This window comes from Filicampus tigris, chromosome 18 (assembly GCF_054856515.1).
Source record: "Filicampus tigris isolate MCC_2025a chromosome 18, RoL_Ftig_1.0, whole genome shotgun sequence".
Classification (NCBI taxonomy): domain Eukaryota; kingdom Metazoa; phylum Chordata; class Actinopteri; order Syngnathiformes; family Syngnathidae; genus Filicampus; species Filicampus tigris.
In genome coordinates this window covers 8,850,729-8,868,659 of record NC_141234.1, presented here as the reverse complement: position 1 = coordinate 8,868,659, position 17,931 = coordinate 8,850,729, and the positions used below count along the sequence as shown (strand labels likewise).

Genomic DNA, 17,931 nt, shown 5'->3' with positions numbered 1-17,931 from the left:
AGCACAATCGGAGCGTGTTTTCTTTGCCCCGTTGTTTTTCCCCCATCAGCAACTTTCCATTTTCATTGACAGTCAAAACATGTTCACTCTGTTCTTGCCAATGTGTGATTACTAACATGTCTTTTCTTGTACATATGCATCCTTTTATGTTGCTTTCTCATGGCATAATACAAACTTGGCGTCCAAATAAATGACTACGATTTGGATCACCGTATAATCGCAGTGGTACGTGAATGTGCTCAACTTTGATGACATCTAGAATAACAACTTCAGACTTTTAGAAATGAGCAGAGCTAAAAATGACATCACACTATGGTGCAAGCAGCTACAGTGCCGCAGTAAAAATCTCAGCTGCAATACTTCTTGGACCTCGAGAGGGCAGGGTATACCCTTTTTCGGTTGTGTACTGCTCATGCCGACATGATTTGAATAACAATTCAAAGTTGCTGATCTGTAATTGATAGTGTGAGTTAGTCTCAGTTCATATGAACAAGATAACTACGAGACACAGACCGCAGGTCTCCAGCAAAGGTGTGCGGCATTTGCCAACCCGGATGTCAAAGTCGGTCATGTGAATCTAACCCACAAATGAGTATTTTGTGCACCCATTATATGTGACTATTTCATGGTCACACATTAGCATTTTATGTCCATGGTATTATAATGTTGTGGCCACATATAATGAAAAAAAACCCCATCTCATGTAATGTTTGGATCTCCATTGATGTTAGTGGATCTTGGAGCTCTTTTTATTTTATTTGAAATGAAATGAACAACTGAGGGAATCCTGATGTGACAAGGTGGTCCACCTCACATCCGCAGCGTAGCATTGCCAGCCAATCACAGGGCACACAGAGACAAACATTCACATTCAATCACACCTAGGGTAAATTTAGTGTGTCCAATTAACCTACCATGCATGTTTTTGGAATGTGGGAGGAAACGAAGTACCCGGAGAAAACCGACGATGGCACGCTGAGAACATGCAAACTCCACACAGGAAGGCCGTGGTCAGATTCAAACCCATGACCTCTGCACTGTGAGGATAACAAGTCGACCACCGCCCATTTATTTATTTATGTATGTAATGGAGCTTAAGTATCACCCAGGTGGGAATGTTGGTCTTTCTCCATGGTTGTAGTGGAGTATGTGTACCCCAAAATGTTGACCAACTGACTGCTTACAAGTTGGAAGAAATTTGTGATGCTAATTCGTCACATTGGTTGAACATGTCCCTATATGGGAAAATTATTTTCAATGTTTTCTTGGAGTACCACCATTTTTGTTTCATGAGTTTATGATTTTTAAATAAAGCTGCTCAACCGCAATTCAAAAGCTATTTCTGATTCTCATTACAATACAATACAAGTTAATTTTCATTAAAAACAATTCTGACTACTTTTCTTGTTTATTGTCTTTTTCATCCTCTTCAATTTTCTTCACGTTACAATACAGTTTGCAATATCGTCTTCAGGCGCTACGCCGTCGCCATCTCCTGGTCAAAATACGGCCTGGTATATTTGTTTTAGATTCCAAGCAGTTGTCACCAACATTTCTCAAACTGACCAGGAGATGGCGACAATGTAGCGCCCGTAGACGATGAGGTGTTAAATAGCCTGGTTGCAGTACTTTATGGCGTGTGATTCACTTTCATATTTGTGGCGTGGAATTGTGAGCATCATAGTCATCATGACTGGCCACTGGGTGGCGCTAGTGTGCAAAACGCCGTTGAAAAAAAAACAGGCTTGGATTGTCGGACGTGACGTCAGGCCTACCGGTGATTTGGCGGCAGGTGTGCACGAGTTGAATCATTGCATGCAGTTCACAGGTACGGCAAGATGGCGGCCGACCAGGTAAGTGAACACACGAGAAAATGTTTGTCGTCATTGCTTCAGCGTTTGAAGTTTGAACACTGCACGCCACTGCGCGGCCTCTTCTCGGGTAAGTGAACACACGAGTAAATGTTTGTCGCACGCCACTGCGCGGCCTCTTCTCGGGTAAGTGAACACACGAGTAAATGTTTGTCGTGGATTTCTCACGATGACATTTTGTTTGTTGCAGGATTTGCACACTTAAGGGATGCTACAGCGCTTGATGTTTGAAACTCAGCACGCCACAATTCACTTCTCTTTGCGTGATTTAGCAGCGCCATTGAACAAGCAAATTAAAAAAAATTTGGCTTGGACAGGCGCATGCGACGTCAGGCCTGCAATTCAATTGGCGACAGGCGTGCACGACTGGAATCATCACGTGCAGTGCACAGGTGCGGCAAGATGGCGACAGACCGCGTAGCATTTTGCAGGTAAGGTGAGCACACGAGCAAATGTTTGTCGGCATTTCTTTCGTTGGCATTTTGTTTGTTGCAGGATTTGCACACTTGAGGGAAGCCACAGCGTTTGAGCACAGCACAAAATTCACGTTACTTCGTTTGATTTAGCACATTGTGCTCTTTTTGTTTGTTTTTTTGCCACAATTTCAAATGTTTTTGGTTTGTTTGTTTTAAAGCTGGCCAGCTTTTCTTTTTTTTTTTTTTTTCTTTTTTTTTTTTTTTAATGGCACCTAATGGCTTTGTATTTGGCAATTGAACTGTCAGGTTTTTTGTTTGACTAACGTTGAGTGTTTATTAATGTGCTGGGTTATTCACCAATGTGCAATGTACTTTCTTTAGTGTTTGGTTGTAAACTTGTGAATGTGGTAATGTCTAACACTTCACGCAGATTGTCACAAATAAACGCTTTCCGCTCCAAATAGTCCAAAATTGCAACTATATTCTTCGACTGCCGGTTAAAATAAAAAAAGACCAACGCGCTCCGAGGAACCTTTTGCAAGCATTCATTTCATTTCTCTGGTTTCCGATTGGATTGGACACTTAATCCTATTTGGACGCTGCGCTGCCATTTTTGGACTGAAACTTGGATTACCTGCCCGCTTTACGGTAAATTGTGTTGAAATGAAAATATGAATGCTCTTATGTACCTGTATAACTAACATAAGGCAGAGTGCCAATAAGTATTTTTCAAGTAATTTCGCGGATTCTGTTTAATGCTAATTCAACCACAATGGTGTATTTCCAGCTGTGGCTTTCAATGCTCGCATGCTTTTTTTTTGTCAGAAACTGACTAGTTGTTACCAGTAATTATTACAAAAATAACATGTTGAGTTCTAAATGTAATTTCTGTCCATTGTTTGTCGAACTAAAAACCAATGCAGGATCCTTCAATACAAAGCAAGCAGGAGGACCTCAGACCAGGTGAAAAAAAGTGTACACTTTCAGTTCGTTTGTCATTTATGGATGGAACTGTGTAAACGTTGATTCTATCTTGTCTAAATTGATTTCTTTTTTGTCTTAGTTCCATTGAAGGGCCGGACTGTACAAATGTGCAACGTTTATCAGTGCCTCAACAAACTGTTTTGTGAATTCCACAAGTGAGCTGAAGTGACATGCTCACTGTCTACACCGAAAAGTCGCTCAAACTGAGTGGGAGGAAAGGTAAGGTTTTTTTTTAATGAAAGCGTAGTAATCAAGAAGCTCAGTCAGTGATCAACACAATGTTTTATTCTGAACGGTACGACCGTTTATACGTCTTGATACATCGGATGTTTTGTTGTTTTAGTGGGTGCTTTAACCTGTCACTGTTGTACTTGTTCTTTTCCCCTCCCCTCACTGTGTTGATGATGCAGGTTGTTGTCTGGCGCCAGTGGAGCGGGACGGTCCGAAGGCCACCAAGAACCGCTGGACGAGGGTTAGCGTTCCACATGCGCACAATGAAGTGAGCAAGCACACAATTGCACGTTTTGGAGGGTGGCCAGGGAGCCGGATGGGAGGAAAGGATGGATGGATGGACGGACGGGCGAGGAAAACCAGCCAAGTAGACTCTCCGGTCAAATTAGTGACACTCCATATTACTCTTAGATGTTTTTGCTGTGCGGATTCTGCACCGAGCGACCGGGATGAGATCTGGGGCGAACCGCTTCCCGGGGGCGTCGTCTTTGGGATTCTGCACCGATTGACAGAGGAAGAAGCGCTTCTCTGAAGGAGTCCACCTGCAGCCATTTGATTCATGAAATAAAGTCTCGTGTTGTTTTTCTTAACATTCTACAACACTGCGTTAATTGTTGCCCACTCAGCCTCCGTAGCAGCCTGGTCATCCTGGAAGCGGATTGGTCCCTCGATCTGCGGTCCTTTCTCCAGGTTTCTTCAGCGAAGCCCGCCCAAGAGGGGTTTGGAGTTTGTTTTGTTTTTTTTCCTCCCTTACCCGGCTTGGGCTTTACATTTGGTCGGCTGTTGACATGCTTTTGTAAATAGACGGCTATACAAATGCACTTGACTTACTGCAGGTCGGAGAAGCAGCTGGAGCCCAGGGTGTCAAACGACAGCAGCGCAACAATTACAAGCACACTTAAATTGTGCTTGTTTTGTAGGTGTGAAGGGAAAGGTGACAAAAAGTGTTTTGGTTGAACATTGTACTCTACTCGCACGAAAATCTTAAATCAGTCTAAGATGCAAATGTACTTGTACTTGGGGCGAGAGGCACCAAGATCCACCAGATGAGGGTAATGACGCCGACCGATCTGGAAATGGAAGAAATGCACAACTCCAGTTTGGTTTTTGTTTTTATTGCAGGGTGAAGAAGCCGCTTGAGACGGGTGACACCAAAGGCAACTAGAGCAAGATTAGAAAAGCACCAAAGCAGATTTGTGGGGTGGCAGAGGTAGCAAAGCACATGGCAATTTGATATGCAAGGGGCATATCATTATTTTATGTATTTTTTGGTTGCAGGTCTCAGATGGCGCTGGATGGACTGAGGAAAAGGAGCGGTTGAAAAATGAAGAATCAAGCGTCACACGAGTATAATCCGCCTGAGGGGCGTCTGTAAATGGTGAACAGGAGGGGGCAGAGTAGTGAGCTTTGTGGTATGCCTTGGTCGCGCGCAGGTTGTTGTCGTTGTAGAAAAGATCTGATAAGGGTAGGCTGGACAGTGTGTTTTTGTTTTGTTTTCCTCAAGCCATGGTTGGACACATTTGTCAGGTTGAGTGCTCTTTGGTTGTTGTAGTTGGTCAGCTGGTTGTTTGGCTTGCCTGGATCCAGACTCAGAGCAACTTTTTGTTGTTTGAGGATGTCAGTTTGAAAGCTGGTGTGTGGGTAACAGTTCAGGCAGGCCTTGTAGAATTCTGTCACATTTAGTGAACAACACTCAACGTTTTTCAGTGTATTTCACAGTTGTAGAGGCACCTGACCGGACAAGTGTTGGAGAGGAACTGCACCAGGGTAATGAGTACATGGACAAATATGACGTCCGACGGTTCAAAAGTCAGGTAAGGGAAGTGGACAAATGCCAATAAATGAGACTATCGGGCTCGGCAATGTGGCCCAAACATGGCGATTTGTTGTTTTTGCCTGAACAGCAGAGCTTCGACCTTGGCCGGAGTGATGGTGGCAAATGTTGAGCTCTTGGAACAGGCGGAGATAACCAGCATGCTGCGTCTGTCTCTTCATCAGATCTTCGGCCATGATGAGCCACGGCACGGCCTAGTCCTTTTTTGTTTGTGGTATGGTTAATGTTTTTCCCCCCCCGTTTTCTTCCTTCGTTGATGACTGGCGGGCTGTGTTACAGGGCGGCCGTGGAGCGGGACGGCCCAAGAGGCGGCAAGACCGGCCGGACGAGGGTCATCATGAGCACACGAAGTGGGCAGCACACAACTCGTTTTGCAGGCTCGACGGTGAGTCGGATGGGACAAAAGGACGGACAGGCGAGTGGAACCATGAAAGTAGACGCTCCAATCAAGTTGCTGAGTGGATTCAGCAGCCGCAGACCGGGACGACCTCTGAGGTGGACCACTTCCTCGAGAGGCGTCACTCTGGAGGATTCTGCATCAATCGATCGAGCGAGCCACGTCCTGTGGAAGAACCGCTTCCCTGAAGGCGTCTTGACTGTCATGTTGAACTCTAAAATGAAATACTGTTAGAGTTGACATTGCGCAGCAGCGCATTGCGTGAAATGTTGCGGGAAGGGGTTCCGTCCGCCGTCCGTGCTCACTTCGCAGGTGCTGATCGGGGTGTGGCTAAGCTTTGTCCACTGTGGGTTTGCTTGAAGGGCTCCATGAACGCACATGACTTGTCGTTGCAGGATGGCGAAGGAGCCGCTCGGGACTGAGCCGGTCGCGTCCAACCACAGCAGCGTGACAAAAGCAAATGTGTGGCAATATCATGGCAATGGCCAAAGGTGTCATGGTGTGCTGTGTTGATGCTTGTTTTGCAGGATGGAAGAGGAGCCGCATGAAAGGAAAGGCCCATGCCAGGTAACAACACACCTGGCAACTCAAACAGGTGGCACAACCGCAATTGTTGTTGTTGCAGAGCTCAGACGGAGCGATTCCACCCATCAAATGAAGGTGGCACAGCCAGTTCCCAGTGTATAATCTGTCTGCAAGAGCGTGTGAGGAGCTGGATGAATCGAAAGGCTGGGCAGAGGGTAACAAAACATGGCAAATGAAGATACAAGGGACACAAACTACAATTTGTATTTGTTTTTTGATTGCAGGGCTCGGATGGAGCTGGACGGGACGAGGAGCAGTTTCACAAAGGAAGAATCGAGCGGCAAACGAGTAGAATCCCTCTGAAGGGCGTCTGTAAATGGTGAACAGGAGGGGGCAGAGTAGTGAGCTTTGTGGTATGCCTTGGTTGCGCATAGGTTGTTGTCGTCGTAGAAAAGATTTGATAAGGGTAGGTGTGGACAGTGTTTTTTTTTTTGTTTTTTCAAGCCGATGGTTGGACACGTTTGTCAGGTTGAGTGCTCTTTGGTTTAGCTTGTCTGGATCCAGAGCAGCTTGATGCGGTTTTAGGATGTTGGTGTATGCTGTTGAGGAAGGCGTCAGTCATATTGATCAACACAAAGCATGTTTCAGAGTTTTGGAGGCTCCGGACCGGACGAGCAGTAGCAAGAGACAACTAGCGGTGTTTGTTTTTGCAGTTTCGCATGGCGGAGAAGGAGCCAGATGGGTCAAAAGTCAGCTGGATGTGACAGTCTCACATCGGTGAGCCTGCAGTCGACATGAACCTTCATACGATTTTAGGCCATGATTAGTTTTTTAGTATGATTCATATTTCCTCTTCTGCTTCACTGGCTATTACTCGGCAGCAGTGGAGTGGGATGGCGTAAAGAACCACCAGTTGGAAGTATCATTCAAGCAGCCCATCGGGTGACAAACGCCCACCTGGTTCTACCGAATATTTTGCAGGATGACCAATGAGCCGGGTGGGGCTAACCGGCAATGAAACGAGCTCGTGACATACAACTCTATCCTCTGTTGCAGCAGCAGCGTGGAGAAGCCGCAATGGTACGAGAGTCACCTGCGAGAACCAGAACAGGGCCAGAAGTGTAAATGCATGCGTCCAAATCCAAGTGACAGTCCCAAAAGTCGGCAGGGTGGAAGAGGTGCCGGATGCAAGGGTAACAAAACGCATGGCAAATATGGAAGCAAGCGACACACAATGAAAATGTTGTTCTTGTCGCAGAAGGCCATCGACGTGATGAAAAAGAGGAAGGACGGCTCCAAGATGAACAGCTTCTCGGCTCTCGAGGTGAGCGTCAAAGTCGTGCGCGTTGACATGGATGTCGAGGCCTGTTACGAGTCCTTCTTTTTCGTAGCGTTCCCCAACGAGAGGGGCGGGCGCTCGGACAGCAAAGCGCCAACTTGAAAGGGAGAGTATGTTTTTCTTGTTTCGTGTTTGTCTCCTCTCTGTCACTAACTCACCGGGTGTGCACTGACTAACACTGACAGCATGATGAGCATTTTGTGCCCAGCTGTGCGTCAAGGCAACAATGCTTTGTTGGAATAAGTTGTTCTCTGAAATGTTGGTTTGACATGTTTGTATTTTGTTTTGTCTGAAGGGATGTGAAGCTTCCTTTTGGATGTTCCAAACATGCCTGTGTACTTGAATTAAAATTGTCAAATGTTTTCAAGTGGTCTTTTTTTTTTTTTTTTTACTTTGGCCAGGGAGTACATGTAGCCGTGTTTTATAAAAAATTATGTGCAGAGTGGCATTTTCCGAAACATTCCATAAGGCATTTTTTAAAAATGGCCTAAGGCTTACAACATGACTAAAATATAGTCAAACAAGGAACTGTTCAATATTTACTATACACATGCCTTTACAATATACATGGTAGTTTTTTGGGGAAATATGACCATGTATTCTGTAAAAAAAAAAAAAAAAAATTGTATGTAGTAAGGTGTTTTGTGGGGAAAACTAGGAATCATAACTAGTATATATATACTGTACATGTGTGTATGCAGTGGGTGTTAAATTTGAAGTTTCATTAGAAATGTCACTGAAGTGCATTCAATTTGCTGATACCTGCGGAAACCCTGAAAAATTATTTTGTAGAGAAAATTTGTTATTCCTCATTACATTGCGCACACTTATGTGCATTGTAAAGTGCAATACACACTGGACAGTTACACAGTTGGGGTTAAAATAGGTGGAAGGTGTCCGATAATTGTTTTCCCAGTGAAGGGACAGTAATGGTGAAAAAGAAATGAACACATCCCGCATAGTCCAACCTTCAATTACTGCATCAAAATATACTTTATATATACATTACACACGTAGTAGAGGGATAGGCATACACATGGCACGTTACGGCGGGGCTCGAACCGTTGACCTCACGTGTTTACCGCCTCCCGTCCATTCATCGTTGACAGGCGAACGTCTCGAGCCGCGGGCGCGACATTCGGCTCGTCAAGTCAAAAGTGTGACGGGGGTAATGGTTTCCCGACACCGGCTGTGATCATGGATGAAAGATCAAATCCGCATACCTGCTGCGCAAAACAAGCGAACCTTTATAGCAATTTTAATTTTAAAAATGTAATTATTATTGTGTGATACTGGCATATGTTTTTGAGCTACAAAAAAACCCCGTACCCCGTGGACTTGCAAAAAGCTAACATTAAATCGCACAGGGCGGAGTTTCAGCGTGGGTCTTAGCACACATTTGTACGGGTGAACGGTTAGGATTCTTTGCACATATCGCACGGTTAGGGTTAGTTACATACATGGCACAGACATTTATACATTGCACGGTTAGTTACATACATGGCACAGACATTTATACATTGCACGGTTAGGGTTAGTTACATACATTACACAAACATTTGTGCATGACACGGTATGGGGGGGTTCGTACCCTGGACCTCAGGTGTACGAACCTTAGACGCAATCCTCTCGCCTAGCGAGGACCTGAGGATGAAGGTCGCACCTCGTTCATTCATCCTCAACAATTGAACGCGGGCGCCGCTCGGAGTTCGACAAAGGTAAAGTTTTCCAGCGACCTGACAACTGCCAGAGCCACCGTGGTCGAGTGGTTAACATAACACTGCGGCAGACCCTCGGACTCTGGTACGAACCTCACGTACAGACTGTGAGACAGTAAACATTGACAGGCATTCAAATGTGTCCATGTGTTTGAACACAAATTAAATGTTGCAGTTGTTCTTTTTTCATGTTGGTTAGAACGCTGTGGGCGGGACCAGGTGGGGCGTGGCCTCAACCAGCCCCGCCTACCTCGGGACCCCGCCCACGAGGGATAGACCAGCAGACACTGGAAATAGACTAGAAGGTATTTTTTTCTTAATGACACCAGAGGGACACCAACAGACACTAAATAAGAGACTATTAAGAAACACCAACAGACACTAAGTAAGAGACTATTAAGCCTTAAGAAGGACACTAGTAGGGTAGGGGCCGGCCGAAGGCCGGCCCCTACCCTACTAGGTAGGAGACCAGAATGACACTACCAAGGTAGGGGCCGGCCTTTGGCCGGCCCCTACCCCTCTAGTGTCTTTCTTAAGGATGATAGGGGGACACCAGTGGACACTAGAAGGACACTAGAAGGGTAGGGGCCGGCCGAAGGCCGGCCCCTACCCTTCTAGTGTCCTTCTTAATGATACTAGAAGGATGCCAGTACACAACAGAAAGACACTTGTAGTGTCTTTCTTGATGATGATAGTGGGATGCCAACAGACACTAGAGGGATGTTAGTAGGGTAGGGGCTTGCCTTCATCTACTAGCATCCTTCTAGTATTGTTAAGAAAGACAGTAGGCCGGCTCCTACCCTACTACTGTCCTTCTAGTCTCTTTTCGGTGTCTACTGGTATCATTGCCGGATGCTGGTGGGCGGGGTCCCGGGGTGGGCGCGGCTGGTTGAGGCCGCGTCCCACCGGGTCCCCCCCACAGCATTCTAATCAACATAATAAAAGAACAACTGTAAAATTTAAATAGTGGTTAAATACTTGCCGTGCAACCCATGCACGGATTCGAATGCCTGTTAATGTCTACTGCCTCACAGTCTGTTGTGGAGGTACGGGGATTCGTAATCGAGTCCGAGGCTTTGCCGCAGTGTTACGTTAACCACTCGACCACGGTGGCTGTGGCGGTTGACCGGTCGCTGCACACTTTTACCTTTGTCGAGCTCCAAGTGGCGCCCGCTTTCAATTGTTGAAGATGGATGTCCGAGGAGCGGCTGTCGTCTCCAGCTCCTCGCTAGCCGAGAGGAATGCGTCTGGGGTTCGTACACCTGAGGTCCAGGGTGCGAGCCCCGCCATACCACGTCATGTGTAAATGTCTGTGCAATATATGTAACTAACCCTAACCGTGCGAAGGTATAAATGTCTGTGCAATGTATATAACTAACCCTAACCGTGCGATATATGCAACTAACTCTAACCATTGACCTGTACAATGTATGCTACGAATCCTAATTCTAACACTAAAATTCTTTCCAATGCAATTAATAACTGCAAACTAACTTTCTCTACTTTGACTGTGTAATATTTAATGTTAGCCTTTTGCATGTACACAAGTACGTTTTTTTTGTATAATTACATTTCAAAATTAAAATCGCTATAAAGGCTTGCTTTCTTTGCGCAGCAGGTAGGCAGATTTGATCTCTCATCCAACATGATCGCAGCCGGTGTCACTAACCACCCGACCACGGCGGACACGGGATATTACCCCCGTCACACTTTTGACTTGAGCCGAATGTGGCGCCCGCGGCTCGAGACGTTCGCCTGTCGAAGATGAATGGACGGGAGGCGGTAATCACATCAGACCTGCGCTGGCCGAGAGGAGTCACCCGGGAATTGTTCCCGTGAGGTCAACGGTTCGAGCCCCGCCGTAACGTGCCATGTGTCTGTGCGATGCGTGCAACCGACCCTAAGCGCGTATCTCTCTCCAACGTGTGTACTTTGTCTATATAAAGTACCTTTTGACTGTGTGGGCATCACAATCCCTTAGCAATTAGCAGACAAAAGAAACCTTTCACCTATTTTAACTCCAACCGTATAACTCTCCAGTGTGTATTGCACTTTACAATGCACATAAGTGTGCGCAATGTAATGAGGAACTAATTCTCTCAACGAAATAATTTTTCAGGGTTTCCGCAGGTATCAGCAAATTGAACGCACTTCAGTGACATTTCTACTGCAACTTCAAATTTAACACCCACTGCATATACACACATGTACTGTATATATACTAATTTTGTCTAGCCCCCCCCCCCCACAAAAAAAACACCTAACAAAAACACCTTACGTATAAAACACATTTTTCCAATTACACGCAAACAGTTTTGAAAGACACATGCACCCTCTAAAAATCCTAACTGAGGTTACGGAAGCGACGTCTGTTGGGCACAATGAATTAAGGTGAGAAACTTAGTTATATAAAATGTGAATAACGTGTGTTAAGCCTAGTTTAGCAATATTCTGATGTATATCGCAACTTTTTGTAACATTGCCCGCAATCCGAGCAGGCCTACTAAATGAGCCGTCCGCCATTTTGTCTCCAGCGCCATAGTGTGTGAATATATATATACTTTTTTTTTTTTTAAAGCAGCATTTGAGCAATTCTGCTCCAACCAAGAGGAATGTGTATACGATGGAAATGAAGCCAGCGATCATCAACAGGTCGGAGAAAGGCAAGCTGCAGACGAATATTGGCCATTTAGACATTTAGATGGTGTTAAAGGGTTAATTCCGCCTTAAGTGGAAATTCGGGCCACGTCACCAGCGTAGGAACGGATCTGGTTCATAACCCGAGGACCTCTTGTTTTGTCACTTGTACTCTCAAACCAAAGGACCACTCCAAACCACTTTACAATTTTAATTCGAGTACAAAGACACATTTGGAACAAAATTAAATAGAAACATGTCAAAACACTTTTGCAGCATTGTTGCCTTAACGCACAGCTCAGTCCAAAATCCCCATGAAGCAGTCAGTGTTGGTTAGTGCACACCCAGTGAATTAGTGACAGAGGCGACGAACAAACCAAGTGGAAGAACAAAGACATATACTCTCCCTGTTACGTTGACCCTTCGCTCTCCAAGCGCCGCCACACTGCAACATCAAAAATTGAATTATTTTGTTCCAAGTCACTCATTTTCTTGCCGTTTCTACTTTACCCGTCTCATTGTTCATCGTGCAAAACATTCAGTTGTGCGTTTGTCACCCGATTGTGTGCTTGGGTGATTACTCATCTGGTGGTTCTTTGGCCATCCCACTCCACTGCCGTCCAGTAACACAGCCTGTAAGTCATCAACAAGGCAGGGAAGAACGGGAGGGAGAGAAGAAGAAGCAGGGGGGGGGGGAAATCGAAGCAAACAGGACATGACATGACTCATCACGGCCGAAGATCTCATGAAGGTTCAAGTAGAGCGCAGGCTCACTCATGGCCGATCAGGCGTGTGCGAGACGGGCACAGTCGGCCGCAGCGGTTCCGTGCTGGTGATTTAGTGGCCATGTGGTTCGGGACGTGGGTCGGGCTCCTTCTCCAGCCTGCAACAAGTCAAGTGCGTTCGTGGAGCCCTTCAAGCAAACCCACGGTGGACAAAGCTTAGCCACACCCCCTGATGAGCACCACGTGAAGTGAGCACGGACGGCGGACAGAACCCCTTCCCGCAACATTTCACGCAATGTCAACTCAAACAGCATTTCATTTTAGAGTTCAACATGACAGGCAGAAGCGGTTCTTCCACAGGACGTGGCTCGGTCTGTCTGTCGATGCAGAACCCTCCAGGACAACATCTCTCAGGGAAGTGGTCCGCCTCAGAGCTCGTCCCGGTCTGCTGAATCCACACAGCAACTTGATTGGAGTGTCTACTTTCACGGTTTCGCCCGTCCGTCCGTCCTTTTGTCCCATCCGACACACCGTCCAGCCTGCAAAGCGTGCAACCCGCTTCATCGTGCGCTCATGATGACCCTCGTCCGGCCGGTCTTGCCGCCTCTTGGGCCGTCCCGCTCCACGGCCGCCCTGTAACACAGCCCGCAAGTCATCAACGAGGAGGGAAAAACATGAACCATACCACAAGCAAAAAAGGACAAAGCCGTGCCGTGAGTCATCATGGCCGAAGATTTGACGAAGAGACGGACGCAGCATGCTGGTCATCTACGCCTGTCCCAAGAGCTCAACATTTGCCACCATCACTCCGGCCAAGGTCGATGCTCTGCTGGTCAGCCAAAAACATAAACCGCCATGTTTGGGCCACATTGCTGAGCCCGACAATCGTCTCATTTATTGGCATTTGTCCACTCTCCTTACCTGACTTTTGAACCGTCGGACGTCATATTTATCCATGTACTCATTACCCTGGTGCAGTTCCTCTCCAACACTTGTCCGGTCAGGTGCCTCTACAACTGTGAAATACACTGAAAAACGTTGAGTGTTGTTCACTAAATGTGACAGAATTCTACAAGGCCTGCCTGAACTGTTACCCACACACCAGCTTTCAAACTGACATCCTCAAACAACAAAAAGTTGCTCTGAGTCTGGATCCAGGCAAGCCAAACAACCAGCTGACCAACTACAACAACCAAAGAGCACTCAACCTGACAAATGTGTCCAACCATGGCTTGAGGAAAACAAAACAAAAACACACTGTCCAGCCTACCCTTATCAGATCTTTTCTACAACGACAACGACCTGCGCGCGACCAAGGCAAACCACAAAGCTCACTACTCTGCCCCCTCCTGTTCACCATTTACAGACGCCCCTCAGGCGGATTATACTCGTGTGACGCTTGATTCTTCATTTTTCAACCGCTCCTTTTCCTCAGTCCATCCAGCGCCATCTGAGACCTGCAACCAAAAAATACATAAAATAATGATATGCCCCTTGCATATCAAATTGCCATGTGCTTTGCTACCTCTGCCACCCCACAAATCTGCTTTGGTGCTTTTCTAATCTTGCTCTAGTTGCCTTTGGTGTCACCCGTCTCAAGCGGCTTCTTCACCCTGCAATAAAAACAAAAACCAAACTGGAGTTGTGCATTTCTTCCATTTCCAGATCGGTCGGCGTCATTACCCTCATCTGGTGGATCTTGGTGCCTCTCGCCCCAAGTACAAGTACATTTGCATCTTAGACTGATTTAAGATTTTCGTGCGAGTAGAGTACAATGTTCAACCAAAACACTTTTTGTCACCTTTCCTTTCACACCTACAAAACAAGCACAAATTAAGTTTGCTTGTAATTGTTGCGCTGCTGTCGTTTGACACGCTGGGCTCCAGCTGCTTCTCCGACCTGCAGTAAGTCAAGTGCATTTGTATAGCCCTTTATTTAGAAAAGCATCTCAACAGCCAAATGTAAAGCCCAATCCGGGCAAGGGGGGGAAAAAAACGAAAACCAAAACCCTCTTGGGCGGGCTTCGCAGAAGAAACCTGGAGAAAGGACCGCAGATCGAGGGACCAATCTGCTTCCAGGATGACCAGGCTGCTACGGAGGCTGAGTGGGCAACAATTAACGCAGTGTTGTAGAATGTTAACAAAAACAACATGAGACTCCATTTCATGAATCAAATGGCTGCAGGTGGACTCCTTCAGAGAAGCGCTTCTTCCTCACGACCTGCTCCTGTCAATCGGCGCAGAATCCCAAAGGCGACGCCCCCGGGAAGCGGTTCGCCCCAGACCTCGTCCCGGTAGCTCGGTGCAGAATCCGCACAGCAAAAACATCTAAGAGTAATATGGAGTGTCACTAATTTCACTGGAGCGTCTACTTGGCTGGTTTTCCTCGCCCGTCCGTCCATCCATCCTTTCCTCCCATCCGGCTCCTTGGCCACCCTCCAAAACGCGCAATTGTGTGCTTGCTCACTTCATTGTGCGCATGTGGAACGCTAACCCTCGTCCGGCGGTTCTTGGCGGCCTTCGGACCGTCCCGCTCCACTGGCACCAGACAACAACCTGCATCATCAACACAGTGAGGGGAGGGGAAAAGAACAAGTACAACAGTGACAGTTTAAAGCACCCACTAAAACAACAAAATATCCGATGTATCAAGACGTATGAACGGTCGCACCGTTCAGAATAAAACACATTTGTGTTGATCACTGACTGAGCTTCTTGATTACTACGCTTTCATCAAAAAAAAAACCTTACCTTTCCTCCCACTACAGTCCGGCCTTTCAATGGAACTAAGACAAAAAAGAAATCAATTTAGACAATATGGAATCAACGTTTACACAGTTCCATCCATAAATGACAAACGAACTGAAAGTGTACCCTTATTTTCACCTGGTCTGAGATCCTCCTGCTTGCTTTGTATTGAAGGATCCTGCATTGGTTTTTAGTTCGACAATCGACAGAAATTACATTTAGAACTCAACGTGTTATTTTTGTAATAATTACTGGTAACAACTAGTCAGTTTCCGACAAAAAAAAAGCATGCGAGCATTGAAAGCCACAGCTGGAAATACACCATTGTGGTTGAATTAGCATTAAACAGAATCCGCGAAATTACTTGAAATACTTATTGGCACTCCGCCTTATGTTAGTAATACAGGTACATAAGAGCATTCACATTTTCATTTCAGCACAATTTACCTTGAAGCGGACAGGTAATCCAAGTTTCAGTCCAAAAATGGCAGCGCAGCATCCAAATAGGATGAAGTGTCCAATCCGACCGGAAACGAAATGAATTCTTGCAAAAGGTTCCTCGGAGCGCGTTGGTCTTTTTTTTTTTTAACCGGCAGTAGAAGAATATAGTTGCAATTTTGGACTATTTGGAGCGGAAAGGGTTTAAATGCAAATCGTGACAATCGGCATAAAGTGTTGGACAAAACCACATTCACAAGTTCGCAAAACAACAAACAACCAAATAATATACATTGCACATTGAAGAATAACCCACCACAATACAAATACATATGAGGGGAGAGTTACACATAGGCAAGGTGACACACCCAAAAAAATAAAAATTAAATACATCTTTGACCCTGACAGTAAACTTCATAAAACCAGGAAATTAGGGGGAAAAAAAATCCAGAATAAAAATGGATGAATAACCCACCACATTAATACAAACACTCAAAGTTAGTCAACAAAACAACCTGACAATTCAATTGCCAAGTACAAAGTGATTAGGTGTCATTAAAAAAAATAAAAAGCTGGCCAGCTTTAAAAACAAACCAAAAACATTTGAATTTGTAACAAAATAATTCTAGGGCACAATGTGCTAAATCAAACAAAATAAAGTGAATTCTGTGCTATGATCAAACGCTGTAGCTTCCCTCAAGTATGCAAATGCTGGAACAAACAAAATGTCATTGTGAGAAACGCAACAAACGACAAACATTTGCTCACCTTACCTGCAAATGCTACGCGGTCGGTCGCCATCTTGCCGCACCTGTGCACTGCACGTGATGATTCCAGTCGTGCACACCTGACGCCAATTGACTTGCAGGCCTGACTCACGTGCGCCAGTCCAAGCTATTTTTTTTCTTTTGCTTGTTCAATGGCGCTGCTAAATCACGCAAAGAGAAGTGAATTGTGGCGTGCTGAGTTTAAAACATCAAGCGCTGTTGCATCCCTCAAGTGTGCAAATCCTGCAACAAACAAAATGTCATCGTGAGAAATTCACGACAAACATTTTCTCGTGTGTTCGCTTACCCGAGAAGAGGCCGCGCAGTGGCGTGCTGTGTTCAAACCTCAAACGCTGACGGGCCCCTCAAGTGTACAAATCCTGCAACAAACAAAATGCCTACGAAAGAAATGACGACAAACACTGCTCGTGTGTTCACTTACCTGGTCGGCCGCCATCTTACCGTACCTGTGAACTACATGTAATGATTCAACTTGTGCACACCTGCCGCCAAATCACCAATAGGCCTGACGTCACGTCCGCCAATCCAAGCCTGTTTTTTTTTTTTTGATTATTTAACGGCGTTTTGCACACTAGCGTCACCCAGTGGCCTGTCATGATAACTGCTTTGGCTTCCCGTGGAAATTGTTGCTTCAATTTCGCGCCACAAATATGAACGTGAATCACACGCCATCAAGTACGGTAACTCTGCTACCATTGCACAACACTACATTGTCTTCGGGCGCCACGTTGTCGCCATCTCCTGGTCAGTTTGAGAAATGCTGTCGGTGACAACTCCCTGGAATCTAAAACAGATATATCAGGCCATATTTCGACCAGGAGATGACGACAGCGTCGCGTCTGAAGACGATATCGTGAACTATATTGAAACATGGAGAAAATTGTTGGTATCCTCTGTTGAATAAATAATAATAATAATAATAATATTAATAATAATAATATAATAATTATTAATAATAATAATGATAATAATAATAATAATAATAATAATAATTATTATTATTATAATTATTAATAATAATTAATTATTATTATTATTATTATTAGCTGGATAATAATAATAATAATAAAATAAAATAATAATAATAAAATAAAATAAGAAAGTAGTTATATAAAAAAAAAAGAAAATTAACTAATGAAAATCAGAAATAGCTTTTGAATTGTGGTTGAACAGCTTCATTTTAAAATCATAAACTCGTGAAACAGACAAAAATGGTGGTACCCCGTGAAAAAAATGAAAATAATTTGACCATAGGGACATGTTCAACCAATGTGTTGACGA

General features: G+C 45.2%; 2 protein-coding genes across 30 annotated transcripts; one reads left to right on the top strand and one right to left on the bottom strand.

The window, feature by feature from the left end:
- The first annotated feature begins 1,791 nt into the window (after positions 1–1,791).
- On the top strand, positions 1,792–7,959 carry LOC147132337 (uncharacterized). 23 transcript variants are annotated; one of them, XR_015082233.1, is made up of 10 exons: positions 1,817–1,941; positions 2,062–2,302; positions 2,367–3,250; positions 3,351–3,490; positions 3,682–3,770; positions 3,914–4,712; positions 4,781–4,880; positions 6,972–7,451; positions 7,517–7,582; positions 7,650–7,959. XR_015082233.1 is itself a non-coding variant. In XM_086015327.1 (9 exons), the coding sequence occupies exons 1-3, from the start codon at positions 5,273–5,275 to the stop codon at positions 5,965–5,967; spliced, it is 540 nt and encodes a 179-aa protein (XP_085871453.1). In that variant the 5' UTR covers positions 4,922–5,272; the 3' UTR covers positions 5,968–6,473; positions 6,543–6,637; positions 6,972–7,035; positions 7,143–7,200; positions 7,315–7,451; positions 7,517–7,582; positions 7,650–7,959. The 23 variants fall into 23 exon arrangements, 16 of the variants coding, with proteins under 16 accessions (XP_085871453.1, XP_085871452.1, XP_085871450.1 ...); XR_015082234.1 differs by having other exon boundaries at positions 3,682–4,554; positions 4,625–4,712; XR_015082235.1 differs by having other exon boundaries at positions 1,792–1,997; positions 3,682–4,712.
- A 4,189-nt stretch (positions 7,960–12,148) lies between these two features.
- LOC147132336 (uncharacterized) lies at positions 12,149–17,245 on the bottom strand. 7 transcript variants are annotated; one of them, XM_086015492.1, is made up of 13 exons: positions 17,072–17,214; positions 16,937–17,027; positions 16,636–16,872; positions 15,872–16,573; positions 15,563–15,602; positions 15,428–15,462; positions 15,144–15,232; positions 14,203–15,004; positions 13,599–14,134; positions 13,390–13,503; positions 12,727–13,310; positions 12,510–12,585; positions 12,149–12,397 (listed from the first exon to the last, which is right to left on the bottom strand). In XM_086015492.1, exons 4-8 carry the CDS (start codon positions 15,921–15,923, stop codon positions 14,891–14,893), a joined length of 330 nt encoding a protein of 109 aa, XP_085871618.1. In that variant the 5' UTR covers positions 15,924–16,573; positions 16,636–16,872; positions 16,937–17,027; positions 17,072–17,214; the 3' UTR covers positions 12,149–12,397; positions 12,510–12,585; positions 12,727–13,310; positions 13,390–13,503; positions 13,599–14,134; positions 14,203–14,890. The 7 variants fall into 7 exon arrangements, 6 of the variants coding, with proteins under 6 accessions (XP_085871618.1, XP_085871617.1, XP_085871619.1 ...); XM_086015491.1 differs by having other exon boundaries at positions 12,149–12,585; positions 14,203–14,290; positions 14,361–15,004; XM_086015493.1 differs by having other exon boundaries at positions 12,149–12,585; positions 16,631–16,872; positions 17,072–17,230.
- Between the last annotated feature and the right edge of the window lie 686 nt (positions 17,246–17,931).